At 52.1% G+C, this 27,607-nt stretch overlaps 1 protein-coding gene across 2 annotated transcripts; it reads right to left on the bottom strand.

Annotated features, from left to right (window-relative positions):
• Positions 1–9,269: 9,269 nt before the first annotated feature.
• On the bottom strand, positions 9,270–24,557 carry TBX3 (T-box transcription factor 3). Of its 2 annotated transcripts, XM_070769612.1 has the most exons (9): positions 24,432–24,557; positions 22,102–23,621; positions 20,194–20,461; positions 19,223–19,282; positions 18,817–18,963; positions 16,486–16,562; positions 15,240–15,397; positions 13,152–13,828; positions 9,270–11,351 (listed from the first exon to the last, which is right to left on the bottom strand). In XM_070769612.1, the coding sequence occupies exons 2-9, from the start codon at positions 22,488–22,490 to the stop codon at positions 10,881–10,883; spliced, it is 2,247 nt and encodes a 748-aa protein (XP_070625713.1). In that variant the 5' UTR covers positions 22,491–23,621; positions 24,432–24,557; the 3' UTR covers positions 9,270–10,880. The 2 variants fall into 2 exon arrangements, with proteins under 2 accessions (XP_070625713.1, XP_070625715.1); XM_070769614.1 differs by lacking the exons at positions 19,223–19,282; positions 24,432–24,557 and having other exon boundaries at positions 22,102–23,504.
• Between the last annotated feature and the right edge of the window lie 3,050 nt (positions 24,558–27,607).

Raw genomic sequence — 27,607 nt, 5'->3', positions numbered from 1 at the left:
TATGGAATCTAGAAGGATGGTACTGATGATCCTATTTGCAGGTCAGGAATAGAGACTCAGACATAGAGAACTGACTTTCGCATGGGGGAGGAAGGAGAGGGTGAGATGCATGGGGAGAGTAGCATGGAATGTCTATACACTACCATATGTAAAATAGATAGCCAATGGAAATTTGCTGAATGACTCGGGGAACTCAAACTGGGGCTCTGTAACAACCTAGAGGGATGGAAAAGGGTGGGAGGTGGGAGGGAGGTTCAAGAAGGAGGGGACATATGTATACTTATGGCTGATTCGGGCTTCCGAGGTGGCTCAGATAGTAAAGAATCTGCTTGCAATGCAGGAGACCCAGGCTCCATCCCTGGGTTGGGAAGATCCCCTGAAGGAGGGCATGGCTACCCACTCCAGTATTCTTGCCTAGAGAATCCCATGGACAGAGGAGCCTGGAGGGCTACGGTCCAAGGGGTCGCACAGAGTCAGACACAGCATGGCTAATTCATGCTGCTGTATGGAAGAAATCAAACCAATGTAAAGCAATCATCCTTCAATTAAAAATAAATAACACACACACACGCAAATTAAGAAAAAAACAACAACAAAAACTACATCTTGCAACTGGTGCCTTTTCTCCAGGACCTGTGCCCCTGCCCTGAGGAGGTAACCTTATTGAGAACCTACTATGTGTTGGGTGTCTCCTCCTGCTGCAGTTCATTTCTATTTCAAAGCAACTTTGAAATAATTACCCTGAGCTTCATGTAACACATTTTGAGTCCAACCCAGGCCGGGAGGCATTTTTTTTTTTTTTTTGGTTTCCCCAAAGCAATTCGGGAGACTTGAGTTCGATCCAGGTCTGGGAAGGTTAGATCCAGATCTTCCAGGACTGGGAAGATCCCCTGGAGAAGGGAAAGGCTACCCACTCCAGTATTCTTGCCTGGAGAATTCCATGGACTGTATAGTCCATGGGGTCGCAAAGAGTCAGACACAGCTGAGCAACTTTCACTTAAAAAGAAAGAGCTTCCCTGATAGCTCTGTTGGTAAAGAATCCACCTGCAGTGTAGGAGACCCTGGTTAAACTCCTGGGTTGGGAAGATCCACTGGAGAAGGGATAGGCTACCCACTCCAGTATTCTTGGGCTTCCCTGGTGGCTCAGCTGGTAAAGAATCTTCCTGTAATGTGGGAGACCTGGGTATGATCCCTGGATTAGGAAGATCCCCTGGAGAAGGGAAAGGCTACCCACTCTAGTATTCTGGCCTGGAGAATTCAACGGATTGTATCGTCCACGGGGTTGCAAAGAGTCAGACACAACTGAGCGACTTTCATTTCACTTCACTTCAAAGGCCTCCAGACTTTCTCCGGATTTGTAGCGCTGTTTTCCATTTTGAAAAATCAGGGGGTAGTCGCCAACCTTTTCTTTAGACATGAGGCCAGCAAACTTTTTCTGCAAGAGGCCACAGAAAGAAAATTTTTGACTCTACAAGTCACAGGGTCTCTTGTCAAAACAATTCAATCTGGCAGCCATACAGAATGTGTAACTGAATGGGTGCGGCTGGATTCCAATGAAACTTGATTTCTGAATACTAAAATTTGAATATCAAGTCATCGGCACACGAAGTATTCTTCCTTTAATTCCCCCACTCCCAACTATTTAAAAGTGCAAAAACCATTTCTAGCTTACAGGCCACATGAAACACAGGTGGGTCACAGGACCTGGTTCTTTCTTCTGACATCTGTATCTTACTTACAAGGGGTGGCCACGAAGCTAGATTTACTGGGATGCAAATCTGATGAGAACAGAGATCGTATCTCAGACACAGCTATTTGCTTAATAAATAAATGGATAAATGAATGACTCTCCCCTTGAAAGTCTTGAAAAAGCGCCCTGCACTTCCCACAATGGACCAGCAGATGGCGGCAAAGGAACAGCCAAGCAAAGGCGCTAGAGTGGTGGCCGTGAGCCGCTTTTATTTCTCATTCTTCCTCCCCTGAGCTCTGCAAAACAGGTAGCTCGAATTTTTTTTCCCCCCGCCCGAAGGAAAAACCAAGAGTTAGTGTTGATTGACTGTACAGTCCTCCCTTCCTGTTTGAACTTTCTCACCTCCCCTGCTCTAACTCAGAAACCAAGATGTATCAAGAAATCTAAGGAAATAACACTAGAGAGGATTTTATGTCAAATAAACCCAGAGCAGAAATGGCCTGTTTATTAACAAATAGAAAACAAAAACAAAAACGCTGAGTCTTCATCTCCCTGAGTCAGGTCCAGGCTTTTGCCAAACGCTGGTCACACCATGCACACTTTTCTTGTGATTTCCCTTCGGGAAAGTCTTGGAGGCAAGTTTGGAGTGAAGTTGGGGAGAGGGCTGGGGGTTGTTGATTCAGGAGGGCTGAGAAGGCATCCGTGGAGAGAAGTAAGGAGCCCTTGCTTATATCATGAAATCCATCTTGTCTTGATGCCGGGAGGAAATCCATCTCTAAGTGGCCAAGTACCACCAAAAGGTGTGGTTTTTTTAGGCAAAACTTGGGAGTGGGGATGGGGGGTTCCCCTGGGGCCCTATTTTATCAGAGAGGAGGAAACAGGAGAACCCTCCCCTCTCTCCCGGCACATTTTGCCCTGTCTAGGAAGTTTCTTTTAAGTGCTTGTGAATTTTCATGTGTGCTTGATGTGTTTGCCTAAATAAAACAAAAGAGGGAAGCATGACAGAGAAAAATGCAGGCAACGTTTTAAAATGTTTCCACTATAACCTCTGCCTTCTAAGTTAATGGGGTTCCTGAGCATGTTTAGGCTGGCCTCACACACAATTTGGGTAGGTGCCTACTTTGTTCTAGGCTCTGCTGGGCAGTAAAGATAAAGGGAATTTTCTGCAGTGAAAAGAGGTCCCAGCCTTCCCCTTGTCCTTTATTTCACCCAGGGGGGGTGGGGGGGGGGGCAGGCAAGCTCCAGTGATCCTCAGATCCTAAACACTCAGATCCCCACCCTGGTCAACACATACACATCTATCTTCCACAGTTTAGGTCCCTGATTCCACCAAGTGTGGTTTTAATTTAAAAAAAAAAAAAAAAACATGAAAAACTAAGCCCTTAGCAAGATCTAAATAAAGATGAAATCTGCCAACTCCCCACGATGTACATGGAGGTGGCTCTAAGGGGGTGTAGATGCAGGGGGACCCCTAACCTGGACCCCAGTGTTCTCTCCCCAAAGGAGACTCCTCTGCGGCTCCCCTTGCCCTGGATTTTAAGGTGGGAGGAGGGTGTGCAGTAAAAAGCAATTTTGTTTTATGAAAAGTGGTTTCCTTTTATTACCTGTGATAGTCGAATGGGGGGTGACCTTAGCAACAGGAAATTAACACAGAATTCATTGGGAGTGATAATGACTGTTCATAATCATTGGGTTGATAAGTTAATATCATTAATTAGTCAGCTAATTAGACGCTGCCTGAAGCCTTCCGGGTCTGGAGGCTCAGCTTCAAAATAAGCCAGGATACAGTGTCCTTGCCGAAGGGGAGCAAGATGAATACACAGAGAGATGGAGCTGGTCCCCAAAGCTACATTCCACATGACCAAAACCAAACTCTCCGAACAAAACCAGAGTCTCTAAACTCTGGAGGTTTTCCTCCCCAAACCCACCCCCTATTTCTTTTTGTCCCTCAAGCACCGAGTGCACCTTAATTTGCTTGGGTTCATATACCTCTGAGAAGCTGAGGAAACTGTAGGGTTTCCTCCCTTAAATCTGTATATATATATACAAAGTACGAAATTTTTGTATATGATTTCTGGGGATCTGCTGAAGTCAGGAGTCCAGGCCTCCAGTTAAGAGCCCTCACCCTAAAGAATGCCCAGTAGCTAAATGATGTGCGCTTTCTGGAGAAGGGGCGCCGGGGCAAGGCCTGGTGTTGATTGGGGCACACCACTGGCAGCCACACGACAAACCGGCTCCTACCCTGGACTGGGGCGTAGGAGCGACTAAAATAACGGCCCGCGACAACTGGCGCTCCTCAGGAGCTCCTGAGAGAGGGGTGCCTGGTTCCGGCACAAAAAGAAAGGGGGTGGGGAGTGACATCGAATATGCCGGTGCTGGGGACTAGGGTGGGCGGCAAAGCGCAAAAGCGGGAGGAAGTCAGTGCCCCGAGCGTCAGTTCCGTGCCTGGGTGTCCTTGACACTTCGGGGACCTTGAAAGGGGCCAGGGGGCGCCCCAGCCTGGGCCCGCGGCGCCGGCGGGAAGAGAGCCTAGACGGGGGGTGGGCTGGCGCGGGCCCGGAGAAGCAGCCCTCAGCTCCGGGTGCCATTCGCCAACCCGAAACCAGAGCCCGGGTCATTAGCGGGAAACCGAAGTGGCGCGGGGGATCGCATTTCAAAAGCTCAAATAGACTGACTGACTCGGATCGTTGGACTGGGGAGGGCGAGGAGGTGTCGAGAGCCGGACGGCTTGGACAGGGCCAATGTCCCTTCTCTAAGTCTCCCCCGTACCCCACACTCTCACCCTCACCCTAACCCAGGACTGGCTCGAAGTTGCAGGATCCGAGGGACACAGGCCGCCAGACTTCATCCCAGCCGCGTGGGCAGAAAGCGCCTTGCACCTGGGGCGCACGGACGAGGGGCCCTTATTCCCTACCCAAGCCCAAGGTGGGGGTGCTGTGTTCACCCGTCACCCCCGCTCCCCGCCACGTCCTCGCCTAGGTTCCATCCAGACCCCGGCCTAGGTCCCCCGGGTGTTTGGGGCCTCCAGATGCCCAGGCTGGGGAGCCTGGGCCACACAGTTCCCTAAGCAGACACCCCCTTTCCTGAGCGGGACGGCGTCCTCGGTAGCCCCCTCTCCCGCCTCTCGGAGGATCTATCTCCCCACCTGCCAAGCCCTCGGCTCCCACCTGGGACCAATGAGTTCAGAGAACGAGAGAAAGTAAATTTGCTTAAGTTCCTGGAAGCTGCTCAGGATCGAACCAGAAAAGAAAAAACGATGCCTGCGCAGGGAGTGTCCCCACCTGCGGTCCCCGGCTTCCGCGCCTGGGCAGATGGAGCACCGCGAGGGCTAGGGACGCAGGTGAGGACCCGAGGGCGGCGGAGAAAAGCCGGAGTCTCGCCCTCCCACCCGGCGGGAGAGGGAAACGAGTTAGCGTGGTCACCCCGGCGCATGACCGCGCGATGGTAACGCGCTGCCCCTCTGGATCCGGACCAGAGCACGGTATCTACTTGCGTGCCCCGCCGCGTGCGTTTGTAAGTGGGGGTTTGTCCCCATTCCACCTTCGCTGCATCCGCCTGGGAACCATGGCCCCAAGCGTGGGGTCTCCTCCCTTGACCCGGGAGACAGGGCCAGAGAATGAGACCCCGAGATAGAAACTGCACTTTCGCCCTGCCGGACAGACGCCAGAACAAATGTAAAACGGTCTCTCGTCTGAAAACCCGGTGAGACACACACTAAAATCCGACACACCCGCCCATAGATTTCTCTACATCCGGGATATAAGCACACCTCCACCTGAACTAGATAGACTGAGTGGTTCAAGTGGATTCCGGGGCCCACTTGGTCTCAAATGCCGGCTCACAGTTTCCCCGGGCGCTCCCGGGTCAGTGCTTTCACGGTTCTGAGCCTCCGTTCCCCCTACTTCGTAAAACAAGGCTTAAAGGTCGTCCGCGCACACCATAGGGTTAATTGTGAGGCGGCGTTAAAGGCGATCTCTTTTGTGGGGCGCTGAACCCAGTGCCTGTCTCTTGCACGTGCCCCGGTCTGCCAGCTCATTTTATTATTGTTGTTTCGTGTACTTTGAACGCCGACATCTGCAACATATACATCTTGATTATACGCATCTTGATTATAAAACAACCAGAGGCATCTACATCCGGAACTGTCTTGCGCAGCAACTTCGAAATACAAATTGGAAGAGACGTCTCCTGGTAGGGCACGTACAAGTCCACGCGGACGCACACGCATCTACTTCTAACACCTGTAGCTCCTGGCTCCAGAATGCCCAAAGAATTACCCATAGGTACGAACTTTCTAGAGTTCTGTATCTAAGAGCCAGGTCGCGATCGAGGCCTGGCATCTGCACCCCAACAGCCACTCTTTTGGCTGGCTGCCGTGAGGTCAAAATTGGAAACCAGCGAGGCAGAAAAGCGCACGGACGCGAAGCGTTTCAAGCTTCTCGCAGAGCCCAAAGGCGGCTGCCTGTCTGCTGGCTTATGGGAAAGGTCAGCACCAGGGTTTTCCTTCTTGGATGGAATTTTTGGAAGGGCCTACCCGCCGGGAACTTGCCCCACAAAAGAAGGGTGGGTTCTAGGACAGCTCAGATTCAGAGGGAGGCTCTACACACAGACACACACACTAGCACACGCACGCCCGTGAGCGCACACGCGGCTCCCTCGAGCTTGGTGGGACCCGGGAGGAAGGAGCGCAGGGTCGTGACCCCGGCCTCTGCTAGAGCGCGCCCTTCGGCCCCTGCAATTAGCGCCGGGAGGTCAGCAGGAACTCGGACGCCTTCAGAGCACAGCAAAAAAAGAAAAAAAAAGAAGGGAGAAAAAAAAAAAAAAAAAAGAGCCTGCCCCCTCCCCCGCCGCCGGTCTCAGACGCCCGGGCGCAGCCAGGCTTGGAGCCGATCTTCCCAAGGGGCGGGGGCCGAAGGGCTCAGGCTGGCACCGGCATTTGTCACCTTAAATCTACAAATCACGAAATCGCTCGGCCCAGCAGGCTGCGGTAGCTGACCCCAGCCCAGGCCCTTTACGGACTGCTGCTCCCACGAGCCGGGTGCCTTTCGTCCCCGTAGAAGCGACCAGGGTAGAAACCAGAAAAAAAAAAAAAAAAAAAAATCCAGCGTTGTAAAATAAGGAAGAGATACTGCACCAGGCACAAGGGAGTTGCATCCAGGGGAGATTCTGAGTGGTGTAGACTGGGGAGCGGGGATCCTTTCTCTCTTTATCTACTGATAAGGAACTCGGGTTATGCCCAGCCCTACAGGGTCGGAGGAACTAGTGGAGGTTTCTACACGGATCAGCAAGGTATTTGGTGAGAAAATAATGAGAGGGTGTCCCCTTCACTGAATTTCCGAAGGCTCTTGGAAACCCAGAGTCGGGAAGGACTGTTTTTCTCATCTGAGGCCCAAACAGGAGTTAAAGTGATATTCAGGAAAGAGATGAAGGCGGCTTCTTCCGATGCTGGGGGGGTGGGGGGTGTGCTGGGGTGGGGCCCGGAGAAGGAGGAGAGCCCGGGCTGGGGGTGGAGAGGATGAGAAGGGGCAAAGATGAAACACCCCAGCTCCGGAACCCGGGAGGCTCCGGGGAGTCGAGGAAGCGGCCGTCACCGGGGCGCATTCGTGGGCCAGACAGATAGGTGGCACTCGAAGCCCGGGAAAAAAAAAAAAAAGGCGAAGGCGCCGGCCCCGAGTGGCCTCCGCAGCGGCCGCCGCCACCATAAAGCCCGCGGCGAGATTGCGACCGGCGCCAGGTGAGTAATAGGCAACGAAATCCAGAGAGATTGCGAGCCGCTCACCCCCCGTCCATCAGCGCCACAAGAGTTACTCATTAACATCACTATATACAAATAAGATACACGGGAGATTAAATTAAAAAAAAAAAAAAAAGGAAGCACTGGGGTAGAGAGGCTGACCACACGTCTGAGCACCGTCCGAGAATTTGGGGGTGGGGTGAGGAGGAGGTGAGCAAATCGGGACCGAGAAAGGAAAGCATTCGTTCCCTCCTTGAGGCCGAGGCTGTTTTCTGCCTCTCCCCACCCGGGTTAGGGACAGCGCCTCCCGGGCACCCCCAACCGACTGCCACTTTCCCGGGGCGCAGGCACTGCGCTTAATCGTTGGGCCAATAAACAGCCCCGGTCAGCTGCAGCTTCTGCGCGTAGGGCGCGCGCCCTGGAGATCTTCGGGCCCTTCGGAGAGCTAGCGCCCCAAAGGCCCCCAGGCCCCGCAAAGCTCCCCCACGCACCCATCTCCGACCCCGGTGGTTTTCCCTCCCACCCTGGGAGACAGTGCTGGAGAGGCTGTGGGCTCCCCACGTGCCTGGTTGGAGATGGAAGGGGCTATGCCCCCTCTCCAAAAGGTCTCGACCTCGATCTCCTTCCAAGTACAGGATGGGGTGGGGGGGGTGGCGGTTCCTCCTCGCCGGCCATTCAAGAGGCCCCGAAGGTGACAGGGACTTGGGGCCGGGCTGGCGGGCTCCAGGGAGGTGGGGGGCGGGGGCGGGAATGGAAAGGCAGCCGCCTGGCAGGCTCCGGCTGCGTCCTCACGTCAAGGCCCCCCGGGGCAAGAGACGGCCTGGAGGACCTTTCCGTCCTCCAACCCCTGCGACCCCCACCCTACCCCCCGCCCGCCCCAGCACACACACACACACACACACACACACACACACCTCCGAGGCGAGGCTGGGGGTGGGGAGGCCAGGAGACCAAAGACTGTCACGGCCTCACCATTTTTTATTGAATGTTTCAAAGATAAATCGAACTTCAAAAGGCAACTCCCCAAACAGCCCCGGAGGCTGGTTGGAGGGAAGAACTGGAGGAGGGTGTCAGCCTCCTGGTGACTTTTCCCTCAGAGGGGGGTCAAATATGTGCCCTGGAATTACCTTTTGGAAACTGCCCTCCTCCCTCGCGGGACACAAAGTTTGCGCAGAGCTGGCCGCGCGTCGCACGCACAGTCCGGGCTGAGGACTCGGAGGGGGTACCTTGGGTCAGCCTAGTCCAATTTGAGACACCGGAGACTCCAGGGGACGTTCGAGTTTATCCCTTTCTCGGGCGGCCTGGAGGGTTGCTCCCTTGCCAGGCCGGGGCTAGCCGCGGGGAGAGTCTGCTAGATTTTTTTATTTTTTCTTTTCTGCACACTGGGGCAAGAAAAAATTGACTTGGATGGCTCAGATTGAAGCGCAGAGAAAGAGCGAACCCCAAACGAAAACGTTCGCGGTCCTCGCACTCATTTTTGATCGGATTCGGCTGGGAAACACTGACTTAAGGAGCGAACATTCTTTTTCCATTAAAACTTAAGTATCTGCAATTGCGATTCTATCCAATTCTAATCAGCCCCCCTTCCGCCTCTCGTTTTGCTTCCTAATTTCAAGGAAAAGTAATTTCAGATTGAAGCGGCTCCCTTCCGCCGGCCGAGTAAGGGACTTTTGTTTTTAGCTTTGTAACTTGACTGACATCTCTTTTGGGTTCAGTGGGGGCGGTCTTAATTATTTAAAGGCAAAGAGAAGGGGCTAAAAAGGAAGCTAGGGAAGAAAGACTTGACTCCACTTTCAGGAAAGGTCCCTAAAAAAAAAAAACCAAACACTTAACAGGAGGCCCAAAGACATTTCAATAAAAATTTATTGAAATTTCAATGAGATTTTTAAAGGGGTGGGGGGAGATACAGAAAACCAAAGAACTCATCAACAATTATAACACAAAATATACCTTCATGAATTTTTGTCTTTAAACCATCTCTCAGCACCTGACTTTTTAACTGTGAATATATGTCTCTAGAGGCACCAAATCAAAACATCAACACTGAGGACAGTAAGTAGTCAATTCCACTTTGTTTTGAAGAAATCAGAGACTAGCAAATACAAATAGGAAAGAAAAATTAGAAAGTCAAACCACAGCCTCTGCACTCTCCATCCCCCCACCCGCCCCAAGCAATCTCAAAAACACTCTTAGGAATTTCAGGTGGGGCTAGGAAGTGGCACCACCTCCCCAGTTTTCGGTAAAATGGCAAATAGCACTTTCCCCCAGTTTTGGACATTAGAAAAGAAATTTTCTTTGCAGATGACTCTTTTGAAAACTATGTTGGTGTCGGTGCAGAAAGTGTGTTTTCTACTTTTAAAAGCGATCCTGTGACCTTGAAATAAAACTGACTATAGGAAAACAAAACCACAAAACCTGACAGCTGCAATCCTATTTACATAGAGCTATATACAATGTCAATAAATTAAAGTTTAATTTTCTGAGCATTCATATTCCACCTATTTACAAGAGTTATCAAATAATTACATAAATACTTTGTCTAATAGTCTCGCTTCTTCTTTATTTTTTTTTTTTAAAAACCTTGTTATTGCATATACAGGAAACAGAAAAGAACTGCCAGAGGGACAACATGAATCCTGCTACAGAACTTAGATAAAATAAATTCATTTTTGGTATCATCCCCATCCCTTCCTTTTAAGCCATCCCCCTTAAGGTTGTCAATGATCTAGGAAAAGATAAGGGGTCATATTTTCTCTCTAAAAGCAAGCATTCAAAAATAAAACCCACAAATACATTACTGTGGAACATGCAAGAGACCTAGAGCTCTTAAAACATCACAAGAATTATTAAAAAGACACAGATTTCCTTAATAGAGACTAAACAAGAATGGCAGAGACTTCCCTCCCCAAACAATGCTGCCCAGTAATTTATTTAGAACTGATATGCACGTCACTAGAAAGTTTTTAATCTTCACGAACAGAATCATGTTAATGTATCCATTTGTCCCCAGTATTTTTTTTTTTTTTTCAATTTTGTGTTTCCACTTGGGACGGTGAAGGAAAAAAAAAAAAAAAATATATATATATATATATATCTTCACTGGGGGAGAAACTTTTCAACACCTCCCCTCCTGGGGCCTGGCTACCTCGGATCTTCCCACAGCTTCCAGACCAGCCCCCAAGGAGTTGCTCTGGCCGCCAAGGCTTTAACTCCTACCCCCAACAGCTCAATGCAACTGGGACGTTTCTGAGCCAGATCCCGGATGTATAAACCACAGCCAAGAAGACAGGGCCTGTTTCTAGCACATTCTCTCCAGGGAGTCCAGCACCCCTTTCCCAGACAAGGCTGCACAAAAAAGGGCTGACCTCACTGCACGCCCGGGGTTTATGTGACATCCCACAAAGTGCACTGCAGACTGGATTGGACTGGAATGAAGAGACTTTTCTGGGGAGGGGTTTACGGGGAGGCGCTGCGGGACCTGTCGGGCTTGGCTTCCAGGCCGCTGACCAACCGCTGGATGTTCTGCAGTTCGCTGGTGGCCGCCTCCTTCTCCGGGCAGAGTTTGGGCGACAAGGACACGGAGCTGGAGGAGAGCGTGGAGGAGCGGCTGTTGAGTTCCGAGCCCGAGTCCACGGCCACCGAGGCCGGGCTGGCGGCCAGGGCGGCGGCCTTGCCGTCGAGGGGGCCCGCTGTGGCGGCGGCGGCGGCCATGGACGGCAGGGCGGTGGTGAGCAGGCCGCTGCTGTCCGGCACCGGCAGGGGGATGGAGTACGGGCTGTAGCGCAGCCGCGGGCGCATGGTGTTCAGGTTCAGGAAAGGGTGGCGGTGCACGGAGCTGGAGGCTGCCGCCGAGGAGGCGGCCGCCGCTGCGGCCATGTACGTGTAGGGATAAGGAAACAGGCTTCCGAAAGGCGACATGGCCAGGCCCTGGGCAAGGAGGAGAACAACAGGACAGAGTGAGCAAGCGGGGCCTGCGCGGTGGGGAGGAGCCGACCTCATCCACCACCCCTCCTCCACCCCCTACCATCCCCTCGGATGAGTCCTTAACCTCACTCCCTGGGATGGGGCGGGGGGATGGGGAGCAGGACGCTCCAACTTCTGCGTCTAGACCCAAATCTGAGCTGTGTTACTCTAAGCCAAAGTACTCCCTAGGCCTCAGCTTTCTTGTATGGCAAAAACGGAAAAGTTCAACAACTCGTATTCTTTCGGGGGACTCTGTGGGTATGAAATGAACTGCTGCCGCCTGCAATATGCTTCACATAAGGTGCTTGGCCATCAAGACTGCTGGAAATTCTCCCATCAGTCAGTTGTTCCACCTGTTAAATGGGGCTACAGTCTACCCCACAAAAGTAGCTGGCTGAAAACCAGAGGGCATAAACTATTGGACATATATTTCCACCCCCCCCCACCCCGCCAATTCTTGTTGCCCCACCTCACAGCCCTTCCACTCCATTCTAGAAGTTTCTAAAAAAATAAATAAATCTGGGGAAGATCCTTAAGCAAAAGGCAAAGGGGTGAGGGCAAGTTGGAAGGGGAGAGAGTAAAGGGTATTTGCTATGAACAGAGATGGAGAAATCATCTAGCCCCAGATATGCTGGTGGAGCCCCAGCTATTAAAAGTGGAGAAACTGAGGTAGGCCCCAGTATAGGAAGTCACTCAGCTAGCAAGTGGCAGAAGCAGAATTCAAATCCTGGGGCCCTGGCTTGGACCCATTGCCTCAGTAGTACTGTTACTACTTGTTGAGCCAGGAAGCCCCTCACCCACCTGTCACCTACCTACCAGTGATGGCTCCAGAAAGGGCTAGATCAAGAGATGGGAGGGATGGCAGAAGGGCAGAAGCCAGCCCTTTTCTGGTTCCCTCCTCCCTGGAGGGGAGGAGGCAAAAGGCAAGGGCGTGCAGAAAACCTCATAGAATCTTTTTGCCCAGGTTCAGAGCACTTCCAGCCGCCTGAAATGTCTCCCCACAGCTGCCCGGAGTCCCTACACAGCTGTCTCAGCCTTACACAGGCTGCTAGGCCTGCCATAGCCCCAGTCTGTCCTCTGACATTTCCCACGTGTGCACAAACTATTAACCCTTTGGGAAGCAGCTTGGCCTGCTTGCAGTGAGGGATGGGAGGGGGCAGAGAAGTAGCTTCATATTGGAGGGTACAGACTCAACTCATCTGCAGGGAGTCAGTTCCCATCCCCAAGCCATGATCTCTCCCTAGTCTTGGGGGAGGGCTGGCTGTAAAACATTTAAGAGACATTTCAACTCTGAAGCTAAAATCACAGCCCCCGGAAAAGGCCCCCAGAGTCTGAGTGCCTAGGGCTAGAGACTCATGTCCACCACCTACCTACCAGCTGTGTGATCTTGGTTAAGTTACTCAACATTTCTGAGCTCTGCTCTTTGATTTAGAAGGTGGAGGTGATCATAGGATCACCGAAAAACAGAATAGATCAAGCACTGAGAAGAGCATGCCTGGCACAAAGGAAATGCTGTGGAGAGTTATTATCTATTATACCACCTAGTTACTCTGCTAGACACAGCCCTTAACTTAGGGGGAAAATTGTTTTCTTAAGTTTTGAGGGGGTGGGTGTGAGGTTATGATGAATCAGTGAAATAAGCCTTGCCCCTAGTAATAATAATAAGTTATTATTAGGCAGGGAGACTTGGTGAGGGTCTGGTTCTAAAAGGCAGGCAAAGGAGAGTGCATGGAAGGAGGGGCTACAGAGGCAGCTGATAAATACCTGAGAGGCCAGAACGTGCTGCTGAAGATGGAAGGGCAGGGTGGCCGACGCCCCCGACAGTCCCTGCGCCGCGGCAGCCGAGGCCATGGCCGTGGAATCCAGGCCCGAGACGCCTGTGGAGGCCCCGGACACGGTGGCCAGCAGGGGCCCCATGCCTGCCGCCATGCTGGAGAAGGCGCCCCCCATGGCGAACTGGCCGGGGTGCAGGAAGAGCGGGTGCCCGTTGAAGAACTGCTGGCCGGCCAGGCCAGGGGCGAAGCCGAGGCCAGGCAAGGGGCCCTGGCCCAGGTGCGCGGCGGCTGGGTCCGTCTGCACGGTGAGCGGCGCGAAGGCCTCCTTGCCCGGCAGCACGCGCGCCTCCTCGGCGGCCTTGGACGTGGCCGCGCTGTCGCGGCCCGGGCTCCGGCGCTCCTCGGCGCCCAGGCCGCGGGTGCTGGACGAGATGGTGGCCGGGCTGTGGCGCGAGTCGGGCGACGCCTTGTCAAGCCGCCCGCTGTCCCGGGCTCGGCCGCCGGGCTCGGCGGCGAAGAGGTGGGCCTTGACGGCCGGGCTGCCCTTGTCCCTGCACGGATCCTCCGACGTGGTGGTGGATATCTTGGCCGTGTCACAGGCCTCAGGGCCGTGCTCCTCTTTGCTGTCAGCCTCCGCGTCGCTCTCCCCCTCGCTGGGACACAGATCTACCGCGGGAGGGGGAACACAAGCCAGGCGGAAGGGCGTTAGTTCTAAAACCTGGGCCAGCACAACTCCAGTGCCCCACTTGGAATCCCCAGCTCGGCCACTTCCCAGCTGTGCAACCCGGGGAAAGCCTCTTAACCCCTCTGCACCTCAGTTTTCTCATCTGCAAAGTGGGAGTGTGACAATACCTCAGACTTCGGAGGAAGGGTTCCACCAGCTAGTCATGTATTTCAAGTCTCTAGCTAGAGCCGCAATCCTCCCTGCAGTAGTGAATTTTACTATTTTATACATGTGGACTGATCTCCTACTAGGTCAGACAAAGCCTTTACTGGCCTTTCCCCTCCACTGGATTGCAAATTCACTTTAAAAAAAATAAAAACTGATTTACACTAAAATTCAGGGCAGGAACACTTTCTAGTTACCCGCTTTGTTCCCTGAATGATTGATTTCAGTCCCTTCCACAGATTTGTGGACTCTTTCAGGAAGATTTGTTTGGAGAGAACCCTGACGTCTGAATCGGCAGTGGCAGACTTGAACACCCATCCCCCAACACACACACTCCCCGGAGCCTTCTCTGTTTGCCTGTCTCTGCAGACAGAGATGGGTGATGGCTGAGGGAGGGCGGGGGGCTCACTGCCTGGAGACAATCATAGATTTTCTTTTGCTCTCACCACACCCTCTGTGGGTGTCCTACCAGAAAAAAAAGAAAAAAAGAAAAAGCGATCCCATTTTGTGTTTAAAGCTTAAACAGATTGAAGACATAAAGGACTTTCATTTTATTTCACTTAAAAAACAGGTTTCTTCCCCTTGGGAGCATGTGTGTCTTTCCAAATAAATAGTTCTTGCTCTTTAAACACAGGAAATCAACTGAGGATCCGAGCAGCTCCTCCCCTTCCACCCCTGCCCTCCCCAGCTCCCACTCTCAGGGCTCCATCTCCTATCATAGGTCTAGGGTGACTCTAGAGCTGAATTTTTCTCAGCCCCCTTCCCTGTTCCAAGTGGCAGAGAATCTCCCGTGCTCCCCCCCACCCCCCGCCAGCTCAACATGTTTTAAGCTAGAGTTCAAAGATATTAAAAAAAAAAAAAATCAGTTGTTACTTGGTTGGAGTTACAAAAGAGAGGGCTGCTCCAGCCCCCTACTCCCAGAGGGGACACAGGAACAGAGAGACCACCCCCTCATCCCTGCCAGACCAACGTCTGGGAGAAAGGAATCTGAGAGCTCAGACTAACTTTGAGGGGCTGGGGACACCCCTGATCACCCTTGGTGAGATTTGGCTTCCGTTTTACAAACTTCTAGAAGGATCTAAAGCTTTGGAGGGGCAGGTTCCCTGGTGGATGCTCCCAGGTCCCAACTCTTCATTCAAACCTCCAAGACCTGGAGAAATCTGAGAAGTCAGAGGTGGCCAGGCTCACCTTTGAGGTTGGATGTTCCTACTGTGGACACGGCCGGGGAGGAGGACTGGGCGAAGCAGTTGAAGGCGGCCTGTTCGCTGGAGGACTCGTCTGAGGTGCCATTCTCCTTTTTGTGTCTGTCATCAAACACCCTCATGGACTGCAGGGTGAGTTGCTTTCTGTGGCAGAAGCCGACACCCGGCATTATAGAGGATGTTCCCCCCTCTCCAAAGCCTCACCCTCTCCAAAAGGTTTGGGCACACACACCTCGCCCGGCCTGCACCCAGGATGACACCAATTCCCAGAAATCTCTGTGCCCCGGGGGGCGGCCACAAGGATCCAAGCATTGTTCGGGACCCTGGGACTGGGCTGAAGACTGTAGCCCAGAGGGAGGGAGGGAGGAAGAAGGCTTGTATTCAAGACCAGACGGTTTCCCTAGGAAAGGGGCACTGGCTGGGGCTTGCTCTTTAAAAGCCAAGAGCAAGAGGGGAGATGGGAGCTGGCCAGATCGGCTGAGCAGCCAGCCTCACAGACCAACGAGAACAGAGGACTCAAAGTAGTGAACACAAACAGCAGACCAGCTCTGGACTGGTTGCTAAGATTGGGAGGAAGTGGTTATTTCATGGTGTACTAATCGTTTCACCAACACATTAATCGGACTGAAAAAGAATCTAGGTGAGAAATTATTTTTTAATGCCCACCCATTCCCCCAGGGGATAGGTTAAAACTTGGTGCTGATTTTCTAGATTTTCAAAATTCTTTGAAAGTGAGTGGGGGAGGGGAGAGCTTCTTTTATATACCATCCAGCTGTCAGCTTAATGCAAAATGATACATGTCCCCACAGAAGGAGGGAGCCATATATGTCTCCAGGGGCCTAGGTTCTGTCTGAGAGTATTTGTAAGACAAGATTGCAAAAATTCCACAGCGTTTTGTGAATGGCTTAGTCCTTTCCTGGGACTTGCCCAGAATGAACTTAAATTAATTAGGAATTAATAGGGGTCTGTATATAATCTGTTATTCCTGATACTTTTCTTCCAGAGACATCTATGGGGGTGGCCTAGCTGACCTTCTTTAAGGTAATATGGAGGAAGAAGAAAAAGTAGTGTAGTGAAATCTGTAGACTCTTGATCAAGGGGGAGTAAATTGTTTTCTACCCTTCCACCACCCTTCTCAAGAAAAGGGCCTGCATCCCACTTCTAACAGCTGAGTCCTAGGTCTCAGAAAAGTGATTTTCTAAATTGTGTGAGAAATGACTGCCACAGCTCACCTTTTTTCTCTCCTGCCATTTCCAGTGTCCCGGAAACCTTTTGCAAAAGGGTTGTTGTCTATTTTTAACTGAGTTATCTAGAGGAGGAGACACAAGCAAGAAAGAGATATTGGCTTCATTTTCTAGAATGTTCCCAGAGGTTGCCCCCCAACTCAAATGATCCATGCGAAACCTGACTTCCAACCGGAGAAGTCATTTGGATATGCCAGGTTAAAGAGAGAGAGGAGAACACAGCAGAAGTTTGAGGGGGCCCGGGAGGAAAACCAAAGGAACCTGTGCGATGGCTGGCATTGCCTATTGCTGCTGCTAAGTCACTTCAGTCGTGTCCTGTGCGACCCCATAGACGGCAGCCCACCAGGCTTCCCCGTCCCTGGGATTCTCCAGGCAAGAACACTGGAGTGGGTTGCCATTTCCTTCTCCAATGCATGAAAGTGAAAAGTGAAAGTGAAGTCGCTCAGTCATGTTCGACCCTCATCGACCCCATGGACTGCAGCCTTCCAGGCTCCTCCGTCCATGGGATTTTCCAGGCAAGAGTACTGGAGTGGGGTGCCATTGCCTTCTCCGTGGCGTTGCCTATAGGAGGGCAAACCAGGGATTCTGGGCTGCAATGATCCTGCCTGGGCAGCCAACCACATGGGCTTAGAAATGGAAAAGTTGTCAAAAGGGTAACCTGTGGATCTTAAAATTATGCCTTCATTTTGATTTTTTTTATATATAGGGCAATTGATCATAAAATATGTTATGGTATATTTCCTGCCCAAACACATGCACATACATTCACACAGCACACCTTCCAACTTTTTCTGTACATCTAATAAAATGATTTATGGGATTTCACTACCTTTGTGCTGGACTGGGTTTGATTTTTTTTTTGCTGGGTGTTGGGGGTGGGGGGGACGTGTTTGAGGAATTACAATATTGACAATTACAGATTTAAAAGGACCGAATGACTGCTGGAAACATTTGTTTTCATTTATATGCCCCTGCCACTGCCATTAGGTGGAGAAGGCCCGTGGCTGCTTTGATCAAAAATGCTATATTTTATTATTCCATTAACAACTTAGATTCACAGGGTACTGGGTCCAGAAGGAGTGTGCATTTTACACGCTAAGGAAAAAGTCGGATGTCGTCTCTCAAATCCCTTTCCTGGGATAGAGGCAGAGGAAGGGGATGATGTACACAGAGTTCGCTGGAGGTGGAAAAAGGGCCCCTGGATGGATTCTTGTTCTTGGAGTCAATTCCTGTTTGTACTTCTTTCAGGGAGAGGAGACCTTGATGTCTTTAGTCTTCAGATGAAGGAAACATAACTGCAACACCCCATCAGTGGGCCACAGAGGACCCACCCATAGTGAGAGTGAAATCAAAATGTAGGGCGGCGTTGTTTGGTGAGCTGGATTGGCACTGAGGACCAGGGTTCAGAAGTTGAAGAGCAGGGGTCCTCAGGTGCCCCCCCCCACCCCGCCCCCCTACCCTCACCCCTACCCCCAGTAACTGCCTGCTAACAGCCATGCTGGAGACTGGTGGCCTCGTAGCACTTTCTCTGTGTTGCTCTGTGCACACACCCATGACCTTCAGGCCACTATAGCTTACATACCAGGTGCTGTCTGCTCTTCCATTTGGGGGTACTCCTAATCCCCGGCCTCAGGCCCAGGGAGGGGGAAAAAAAAAAAACCTTCAAATGAAGTGGTAACTTTGGTCATCTCATCTCAAAAGCCTCAGACAACTCAATTAGCATGACCCTGTGATCAGAGTAGTTTTTTTCCAAACACACACATACACACACACACACCATAAAAAACACAGCAGCATAAAAGGTAATAAAAACCAGACCAGCTACTCGGGATTTCTGGCTAGGGGAGAAAATCTGGTCTCCGCTGAGACTCCCCTCCCAAGATCCCTACCGGCTTTTGCCTTCAATTTTTAGCTGGTTCCTTTCTAACCAGATTTCTGGATCCTTCTTCCTGAATGAAAAGAGGAGGAACCTTGAAACAGACAGGGGAAAGCTCGGGGTGGGGGTGGGGCAGGCAACCTTAAGGTGGTTACAGGAGTTTCTCACTGGCAGTGTTAGTTTGGCTTTTTTTTTTTTTTTCTTCCACTCAGCATTGGATCCCTAGCTGGTTAAGTTTTTTTAGTTTTCTTTCTGCCTCTGCTATGTGCCACTGCCCCCTTCCCCCCAAGCTCCACTGAAAGTCAAATCACAAAAGAAAAATCAGACTCCCATTGCAATGCTCTTATAACTTTCTCATCCTCGCCCCAAAGCAGTTTAAGGGATGAGAGTGGGGGTGGGGAGGTGTTAATATCACCATTAAAAAGGAAAGCAACTTTGGTTACCTTATCATTCTGGTATGCAGTCACAGCGATGAATTCGGTTTCGGGGAACAAGTATGTCCGAAAAGTACTATAAGGAAGTTTTAAGATGTCATTGGCCCTCACGATGTGGAACCGGGGCTGGTATTTATGCATGGAGTTCAGTATAGTCTGCAGGGGCCGGAAGAGGAGAGAAACACATCACAAGAGGATTTATCGGAAGACCAATGGGTTCCTAGGACCCCTGCCAGGCTGACGTCTACCCCACCAACGGCACCAGGGAGCCCACCTTCTCGGAGTACCTCGGTGGGAATCTTCAGCTCCCCACATGTTACATTCTGGAGAATCCAAATTGCTCCTCAGTTTCCAAAGGGTGCCCTCCCCCCACCACCCTCACCATCTAAGTTTGCTTTGTTGAACCCTAGCCTACCTGAGTACCAAAACTATAATTCCCCTGCCACGTTGCTTGATCACTTGGGAAGGCCAAAGTCTTAAAAGATAGAGAAAAACATGCATTTTAATTTACAAAATGATTCAGTCCTTTAAGCGCCCACTAATTGATGAGCCCAATCCACTTAAAGCCCTGAAAGGCTGAACTCTAGAGAGGAATATTTATGCCTTAATCAAATCAAGGGCTTCAAATGCAATTCCTGCTTGCTGAAGATATGTCCATGCCATTCATGTTTCCTGGGCCTAATCTTTCTGCTTATTCCTCACTTATCACTGTTTATTTTATTGAAATGTTGGGGAGGCGTAGGGGAGGCGTAGGGGCAGGGGGCAAAAGGTCCCTTGCTTGACTTTTACAAGCAATCTAAGTCTCTGGAAAGTTTCTAGGGACTCCCGCACTGAATCCATATATATACTTGAAACACACATACAATTTTTGTACCGGGAGATCTAGGTCTCATTTCTGGTAAACCTGACCTTCACCTGAGCCAGATTCTTTTTTAGTCCAAGGGAAGAAAATCTTTCAAAATCTGTACCCACACCGTCTCACCAACGGAGTCGAGGTTTCAAACCTTAAAACCCTCCCAAACAATACTATGACCGGTTTCAAAGTAGAAGTATGATATCGTAAAACAAATCCTTTACGAACACCTAACTTTAATTTTCCATCTTCACGATGGGTTTTTAACTTTCCTGTCAGGTCAAGCAGTTACCAAGACCTGGCCTTGCCACGGAACAGGAGCCGATAAAGTTCTCTCGCCCCTCACTTATTTTAGAACGCCAGGCCTTGTATTATCCGAAGAGAAACACCCCGGAATTCTCTGTGGATCGAACAAGTTTGCTATGCTTTGTAACTGAGAGCGAGGGAGAAACTGATTTTACCTGGAAGCGGAAAGCACTGCCTTTGCTAGGGAGAAGACAGGAAATTTTAGGAAGGCAAGCAGTGAAACTTACAAATCCGTGCTTGTCCGAAATGTTGTTGGTGAGTTTCAGTTTGTGGAAAGTGACAACTTTGGACATCCACTGTTCCCCAGTAGCAGGGCTGTCCGGGTGGATGTACATTCTCTTCGGCATTTCAGGATCAGCCTTTCCTGCTACCATCCACCGGGAATTGTGAAATTTATAGCGACAGTCATCCGCAGCGATAATGTCCATCAGCAAAATATATTTGGCTTTTTTATCCAGCCCGGAACACCTTACTTTAAATGGAGGAAACATTCGCCTACAAGGGAGAAAAGAAGGAAGAAAAGAAACGGGAAAAAAAAAAAAATCACTCAGAATCTTGGGTTTGATCCTCTATGCTAAAATACTTCAATTAAATTTAAAACTTTCTGTTACAAAGGATGATCTTGCACTGGTTCAGAGTATGACAACTGGGTGCAAAATTGCTTCCTTCAGAAACAGAAGAATTAAATACGCTTCAATGTCTCTATTTTAAACGGCCCAAGATTCAAAACAAGTAAATAAGGGGCACTGGGTTTCTCTACATTGTCTAATAATTTCCTTGTAATTTTTTGGTCCCCTGTGTGACTTTTTAGGTTGCCCTCCTTAGAGGTAAATTTTTGCTTATGCCTTTTCCTGCCGGTGTCTAGTTCTAAACAGCTTGGGGCAGGATTTTAGTCGACTTTGGTTAATCAAGGCTAGAATTTTCCACCACCCATGGATGAGAAAATGTTAAACGGATCAAGCAAAGAAATGTCAAGTCGGGACCCCTCTCGGCTGTGGAACAGTAATCCTGATGCTGGCGAAATGAAACTACTTCGGTGAGCTCTCGAAAGGAATTCTGTAGACTGGGGTGGACTCAGAGGCCTGATCACCAGCCTGCCTATCGCGCTGCTAACCACATTACCCCCACTGCTCGGGACCAGACCCAAACTACAAGACTCCACCACCAAACTGGTCTTTATTTCCCTGAAGTGTTAGCATTCTGTACTTTTGACTTAAAAGGGAGCAGGGAATGCATCACTATGAAACTGTCTTCTGGGCTGGAGGATAAGTGGCAAACTTTGGCCTCGTTCAGCTTGGAAAGACACAGAGAGCTAAAGACAAGAGGAGATTTTCCTTTTATGCCTTCAACTGTATGCCTTGATAGACTTCAATGTCATTAAAAAAAAAAAAATCAGTGACTTTAAATGACAGGCACGCTTTGGTCAGGCCAGGACCTCTAAACAGTATGTAAAATATAGTCACATATGAAACAGCAGTACGTGTCTCCCTTCTGGCTCCTTGGGTCTGCAAACACAATCTGAATCATCCAGAGTTGCCTGTTGAACTCTCCCTTTGATTACAGACACACGAAGCAGCATGGACAAGCCCCAAATCCCCTTCGCTTTCTCTCTAAACCTGGCAGGGGGCAGGCTCAGGCCCCCTCCAGATCCAGAAGCTAGGCTGGAGGGTTGAAAGGGCAGGGCAGTTTCAGCCAGGCCTCCCACTACCACACAAACAAAAAGAGCTGTTCAGTGTAAATGAAACAGACAAAAATACAACATCTACAAAGACACAGGGATGGTCCAGAAAGGTTTGCACAGTGAGTTTTCCTGCAATGGGGGTACTTTTCTTTCTTCCTGCAGAAGGTATCTGCGTACCACTGAAAAATTCTACCTATCCCATAGAGAATCCGGTATGCAGACCAAGTAGGAAAAACCACCCACTGCAGACGCCCAGGTAAGCTGAAATTTCCTATCACTGGGGCAAGGCCGGGGAGGTTTCTGTACACAGTTCTGGGCGGGGGGGACTAAGTTTTCCTCTAAGTCAAATAACTGGTAAACCGACTGTTCTGGGAGAAGATAAATATAAGGAGAAAAGAAACCTCCAGTCGCTTAGGGGAGTTGTGGGGGCGGGGAGGGTGCGTGGCTTGCTTACCTTCCCGACTTGGTAATGACCATCTCCGTGCCCCGCTTGTGGAATTGATCCCAAAGTTCTTTGGCCTCCAGGTGTACCTTGGGGTCATCTTCTACTTCTTCTTCGGGTTCCATGGTCTTCAGGGGCCTCAGATGGGTCTGAGGTCCCAGGGACGAGAATGGGATGCCGGTCTCGGCCGCCCCCACCAATTGATCCATGATCGGCTTGGCCAGGGCGCCGGGCAGCGAGAGCGCCGCCGCGCCGTTGGGAGGCAGCGTCAGAGCGGGGAAGAAAGGCGGCTGATGACCCAGCACCGCGCTCATGGCGAAGTCCGGCGCCCGGTGAGGTAGGAACGGATGGTAGGCCATGCTTGTCCCAGGAATGACCGGATCTCTCATGGAGAGGCTCATCCACTCCAGGCGGGGCGCTGGGCTCCAGCCGGGGACAAGTCCGCAGCTGCTGTTTAGTTTAGTTTTTTTTTTTTTTAACAGCAGCGCATAGTTTGGAGGGGGGAAAAAAGCGAAAGAAAAAAGGCGGTGGGAGGATCACAACGAAAGCACCTCAAAGTGAAGAGTGGGAAGTGTCTTTGGGGCAGGGGAAGGCCGCTTTTAAAGAGGGCAAGGCGAGAAATCAGGAGACATAGTCGCTTGGGTGACTGTCCCGGTGTCTGGCGTTTCCAAAAAGCCGCTCCTGGAAGTCGGTTTCCGAGGCGAGGGGAGCGAGCAGGGTCTGGACTCGCGCCGGAGCCCTGCTGCTTGGCTCGAAATAGACACGCCTGCCCTGGGTCCCGGCGATCGCTCCCCAGCCCCCAGTTCTTTGTTGCCAATGCGGACGGCTCTCCTAGGAGACTTTTTTTTTTTTTTACCTTTTCTTCTCCTTCTTCTTCCCCCGCCCCCCCGTCTCTAGCCTTTCCCTTTGGCTCGAGGGAGGCGTCTGCAGTTGCGCTAGACCGACTGGAACTGCGAGCGAAGAGAGAGGAAAAAAAAAAGAAGTCTCTCTCCTTAAAAAAAAAAAAAAAAAATCTCTGATGGAAGCCCTCTTCTACCAGCGCTATCAAAACTTGAACTGCACGCGGGCTTCCGTTCGCCCTTCTCCTCCGCCTTCCTCCGCTCCGAGCCTCCGGAGGGTGTCTGGTTTTCAATCCGAATCTTGCTGTGTGTGCTCTGCTCCCGCGCCTCTCTTCCTTGTCCTAAAACGTGAGCGAATTCCCTTCCTAAATCAGCGTCCAGACGCGCAGGGCTGGGAGGATTTAGGGGGGGAAGGAGGAGGGGAATGAAAAGAAGGGAGAGAGAGAGAGAGAGAGAGAGAGAGAGAGACCGGAGTGGGAGAAGGAGCGCCAGGAGAGGGAGGGAGCGAAAGAAAGCCAGCTAGAGCTCCTCGCCACCCTCCTCCGCCTCTAGAATTCCCCGGGCGTCTGCTCGGCGGTCTAGAAGGTCGGGCTCTGCTGTGGGCTGCGGGGAGCCGGAGGCCTCTTGATTGGCTCTTTGACGCTTTCGGACCAATTGTGTTGCTGCATAGGCGTGGTTTTCACAGGTCGAGTGCTGGGGGATAGAGCCGAGTTATAAAAAGAAGGTGTCGGAAACTGTAACGTCGCAGCGCCGCAACGGTACTACTGCCTGTCCTGTGAATATGTCAACATGATCAGAGGGAGGGCGGGGAGCCACTGGGGAGCGCGCGCACCGAGTCGCCTCTAGGTGGCTTATCGAGAGATCGCAGCAGCCCCGGAGCTCGCTCTCTTGCTCGCTCGCTCTGGCTCAGTCCATGTCTGAAATGCCTCAGTCATCCAGCCCGGGATCGAGGGAGGAGGCTGGGCAGGAGGGAACACGAGGGAGGGAGGCGGGAGCTAGCGAGCTTGGCCAGGAAGGCGGAGAGCGCGCCGGGCGCCGGGCAGGGGCGCTCGCCTCTCGCGCGCTCGGCTCGCTTCTCCGGCCGCCGCGGGCGTTTCTCTCTCCCGCTCACCCTTTTAACTCGGCTCCGGGCGAGCGGAGCGGACGGCCCCGGCTCCCGTGAGCTGCCATCCGGCCGCCGGGCGCCGCGGAGAGGCGAACGCCGCCGTCTCCAGGCTTGTGCGCGCTCTCCAGCCCCACGTGGAGCCAAGCTCTTCCCGGCCGCCGCTCAAGGGCTCCCGAGCTCGGGTATTTCTCGTTGCCGGGCAGCAGGGCTCGCGCGCGGGCTCCCGAGCACGCGGGTGCGGCCAGATCTCAGCCCACGCGAGGGGGCTCTCTCCCCACCGCGCCCCACCCGAAACTATGCGCGGAGACCCAAACACCCCCAGCACATTTGTACGCGAACACGCGGCAGTCCACTAGGACTCAGCCACCCGCGGAAACCATATACACGCAAACACTGACCCAGCCTGCGCTGTAGCCCCGGGTCTGCGCTCAACTCACTCCGGAGGCGGATTCGGGCTTTTTTCAAATGGATTTACCAGCCCTTTTAGATAGATCTCGTCTTCCATTTGGACTCGGGCTCCCGGTTTTCCACCTGAATGTGTGTGAGAGCAGAGAGGGTATCTGAACAAAGTGAGCACAGCGAGGGACTAGGTTCTGGGCCTGTCCGCGTCCAGCCGTCGCCCTCCCCTCGGCGGTAGGCAGGGTGAGGAGCTGCTGGAATGGGGTGGGCGAGCTGGTGGGCGGAGGTGCTCCAGGCCCGTTATCTTCTCCAGGCTTCGCAATTATCTCTTGGTGCCTCAGTTCTTTTCTCCACCCAGAGACTTATCTCGCCAGAAGTCGGGGGTGAATTTGTAAAACAAATCGTGAAACGCCCCCACCCCAGAGGCGAGGTGACTGGCTCCAGTTCAGGTGTGTGTGTGGGGGTGGGGGGTGCTCAGCAAGGGTGAAGGGGAGGGACGCAACAGGATCTTATCCATCAGACGTGTCGCCGAATTGGTAACTGTTACCGCAGGTCCCTGTCCGGGTCAGACCCACATTTCCCAATTCTAGGGGCCATCGCTGCTTAGATGGAGGGACGTCTTGGGGACAGTATTCTATTACCCTTCCTAAGCTGGGAACTTTCTCCAATGGAACCAAGAAAGGACGAATTGCGGGGCCTAGGGGGTTAAGAACTCCCAGGCTCGGGTTGTTCTGTGTGTGTGACTGTGTGTAGGTAACCAGCAGAGCCCTCTCTTACATTTTGCCTCGTGTACCCCCTAAACCCTCAGCTTCCAGACTCCGAAGTAGGAGCAAGTGGGGGTGGGGGGTGGGGAAAAATGCAGTTCCATTGTGGGCCAACCGCGCGGAGATAGGGGCGGAACTTTTGAGGCGACGAGATTTTTCCAGCCTCGCATTTTTGACGCACATGGTTAAGAGCGCTTGGCGCCAGCGCTAAGAATTCCCTGAAGTCACCAGAGAGAATAAGAGTGGTTCTGCGAACTCCATCTGGCTTGCCATCTCGCCCCTTTCTCTCCCTTTAGGTCTGTCTTTCTCCTGGCCGGTCTCTCGGTCTCTCTCTGCGGTGGTGGAGCAAGAGCGGCGGGGGTCAGGGTGTCGGCTCAAGATGCCCCCTCCCGCGTCTCTGGCGGCCCGACCCCAGAGGGTGCGAGAAGCCCAGGCCTTTCCCCTTCTGACACCGACCACCGAGGTCACCTCAGGGTTTTCACCAGTCTCCGGAGGCTGAAACCCGCCCTTCCCCCACTCTGCTGGCCGCCGGAGCCTGGGGCCGCACCGCTGTGCTTCCAGCAGCGGCCCCAAACCCGGGGTCTGGTTTTGCCTGCACTCGCCGGCCAATCTCTGCTCCAACGCACCGAAGAGAAGGAAAGTAATTCTGCAAGCACGAGATGACCCCCAACACACATCCACATCCACCCAATCGGTGTTCTAAGCGTCCAGATGCCCAGGAAGAGAGACATTTTACTCGGTCGTCCGCATGCTGGCCTCGCTTCGGTTTTGGACTGTGGGAGGGGAGCTTGCTGATTTCACTTGTAAATATCTCAACTTGCCTTTGGCCTCAACGGTGGAGGTGGACTTAACCACGATTTCGGCCCCTTCTCTCACGTGCCTGTTTTTGCCCATAGCTCCACCTTAACCCTGGGGTCACCCCAGTTGCCACTCCTGACCCCCCATTGCCACTCCAGCGCTCCAGAGAGGAAGGCGGGAGAGGAAAGTTTGTGGGGTTCTGAACCGAAAATGTCGACATCTTGCTAATGGTCTGCAAACTTCCGCCAATTATGACTGACCTCCCAGACTCGGCCCCAGGAGGCTCGTATTATGCAGGGAGGCCGCAGTAACTGGGGATCAAAAGCGGGAAGGTGCGAACTCCTCTTTGTCTCTGCGGGGCCGCCGCGCCCCCCTCCCGGTGGGTGATAAACCCACTCTGGCGCCGGCCGTGCGCTGGGTGATTAATTTGCGAACAAACAAAAGCGGCCTGGTGGTCACTGCATTCGGGTTAAACATTGGCTAGCGCGTTCCGAAGACTTGTGCCATGCCTGGCGGCTGGGACAACTCGCAGACCAGCGCGCCACGGGTCCGGGCTTTTAGGCTGTAGCCGAGGGCTCTACCATGGTTATTTTTCCCCTCCTCCATGCAGACCCCTTCGATCTTCTCGGTCTCTCTCCCCGCCTCACGTTCAACAAAAGACAGACGGAGAAATACTGGAGCAGCCTAGCCTGACCCTGGGCAGAGCCTGAGAAACGGTGCTTTAAAAGAGCGGGAAAAGGGGGCCAAAATTTGAATCCAAGAGGAGGCGCCGAACTTCTGGTGTCCCTACAATATTCCTCCATCTATATTGCAAAGAGTATTCACCTAATTGTAGGCCTGATTTTTTTTTTTTTTTTAATTCTCTCCAAATCTGGGATGTCTGAAGTGTTTAAGGTGAAGAATAGTATGAATGAGGATTTTAAAGTGGGCAAGGGGCGAGGAGGAGCCTCAGAATAAATGTTATATGTGCACACGCGCGCACACACGCACGCGCACGCAACCAAATCTTCTATCCCCAGGTCAGGCCACGCAAGAGGCAGAGAAGCCCCCTTTGCCGAAGAATCCCCCCCAGGAAGCCTTTGCAGCTCCCACTTTTCCCTAGGGCATCGTCTGCCTCCCACTCTAAAGGGGGGCCGATCGACCCTTTTGTGACCGAATGGTGTTTATCTGGAGTTTACAAAACCCGGGGGAGGGGTGCGGTGGGGTGGAAGGAGAAAGGATGGTGGATAGGCGGGGTCGTTTACTTTGGCAAGTTTGCTGTAAATATTCTTTTCAGCATGTGTGAGGTCTGGCGAGGGACTATTACACGCTTATTCCCCCTTAAACTTTCGCCCACCGTTTGCTGCGCGGAGCTGTTTTTCAATCCGAGGTGTCGCTGAACTGGGAACTCTGTTGACATAAGGACATCCAGGGGTTTCTCCGGGAGGGTCTGGGGCCTAATTAAGAAGTTTACTAAGGAGGTCGGTCAAAACGTAAACTTTCTCTGGGGAGGGGCTTTCTGGGTAGAGACAGCTCCCTGTTTCTGGCCAGTGCCCCTGCCCATGGGATCCCAGGCTCTTTTGATATTGACAGACGTTGAAACTGACTAGGTGTCTGCTTCAGGACTCCCATAG

The sequence above is a fragment of the Bos indicus genome, chromosome 17, assembly GCF_029378745.1.
Source record: "Bos indicus isolate NIAB-ARS_2022 breed Sahiwal x Tharparkar chromosome 17, NIAB-ARS_B.indTharparkar_mat_pri_1.0, whole genome shotgun sequence".
NCBI lineage: Eukaryota > Metazoa > Chordata > Mammalia > Artiodactyla > Bovidae > Bos > Bos indicus.
The sequence above is the reverse complement of the archived record's forward strand: the minus strand, read 5'-3'. Positions and strand labels throughout refer to the sequence as shown.

Coding starts and splice junctions, on each gene's coding strand:
- TBX3 (XM_070769612.1), bottom strand. CDS start 22,490: ATGAGCCTCTCCATGAGAGATCCGGTCATTCCTGGGACAAGCATGGCC. Junction 20,462..22,101: donor GTCATTACCAAGTCGGGAAG/GTAAGCAAGCCA, acceptor TCTCCCTTGTAG/GCGAATGTTTCCTCCATTTA. Junction 11,352..13,151: donor AGCACGTTCTGGCCTCTCAG/GTATTTATCAGC, acceptor CTCCTTGCCCAG/GGCCTGGCCATGTCGCCTTT.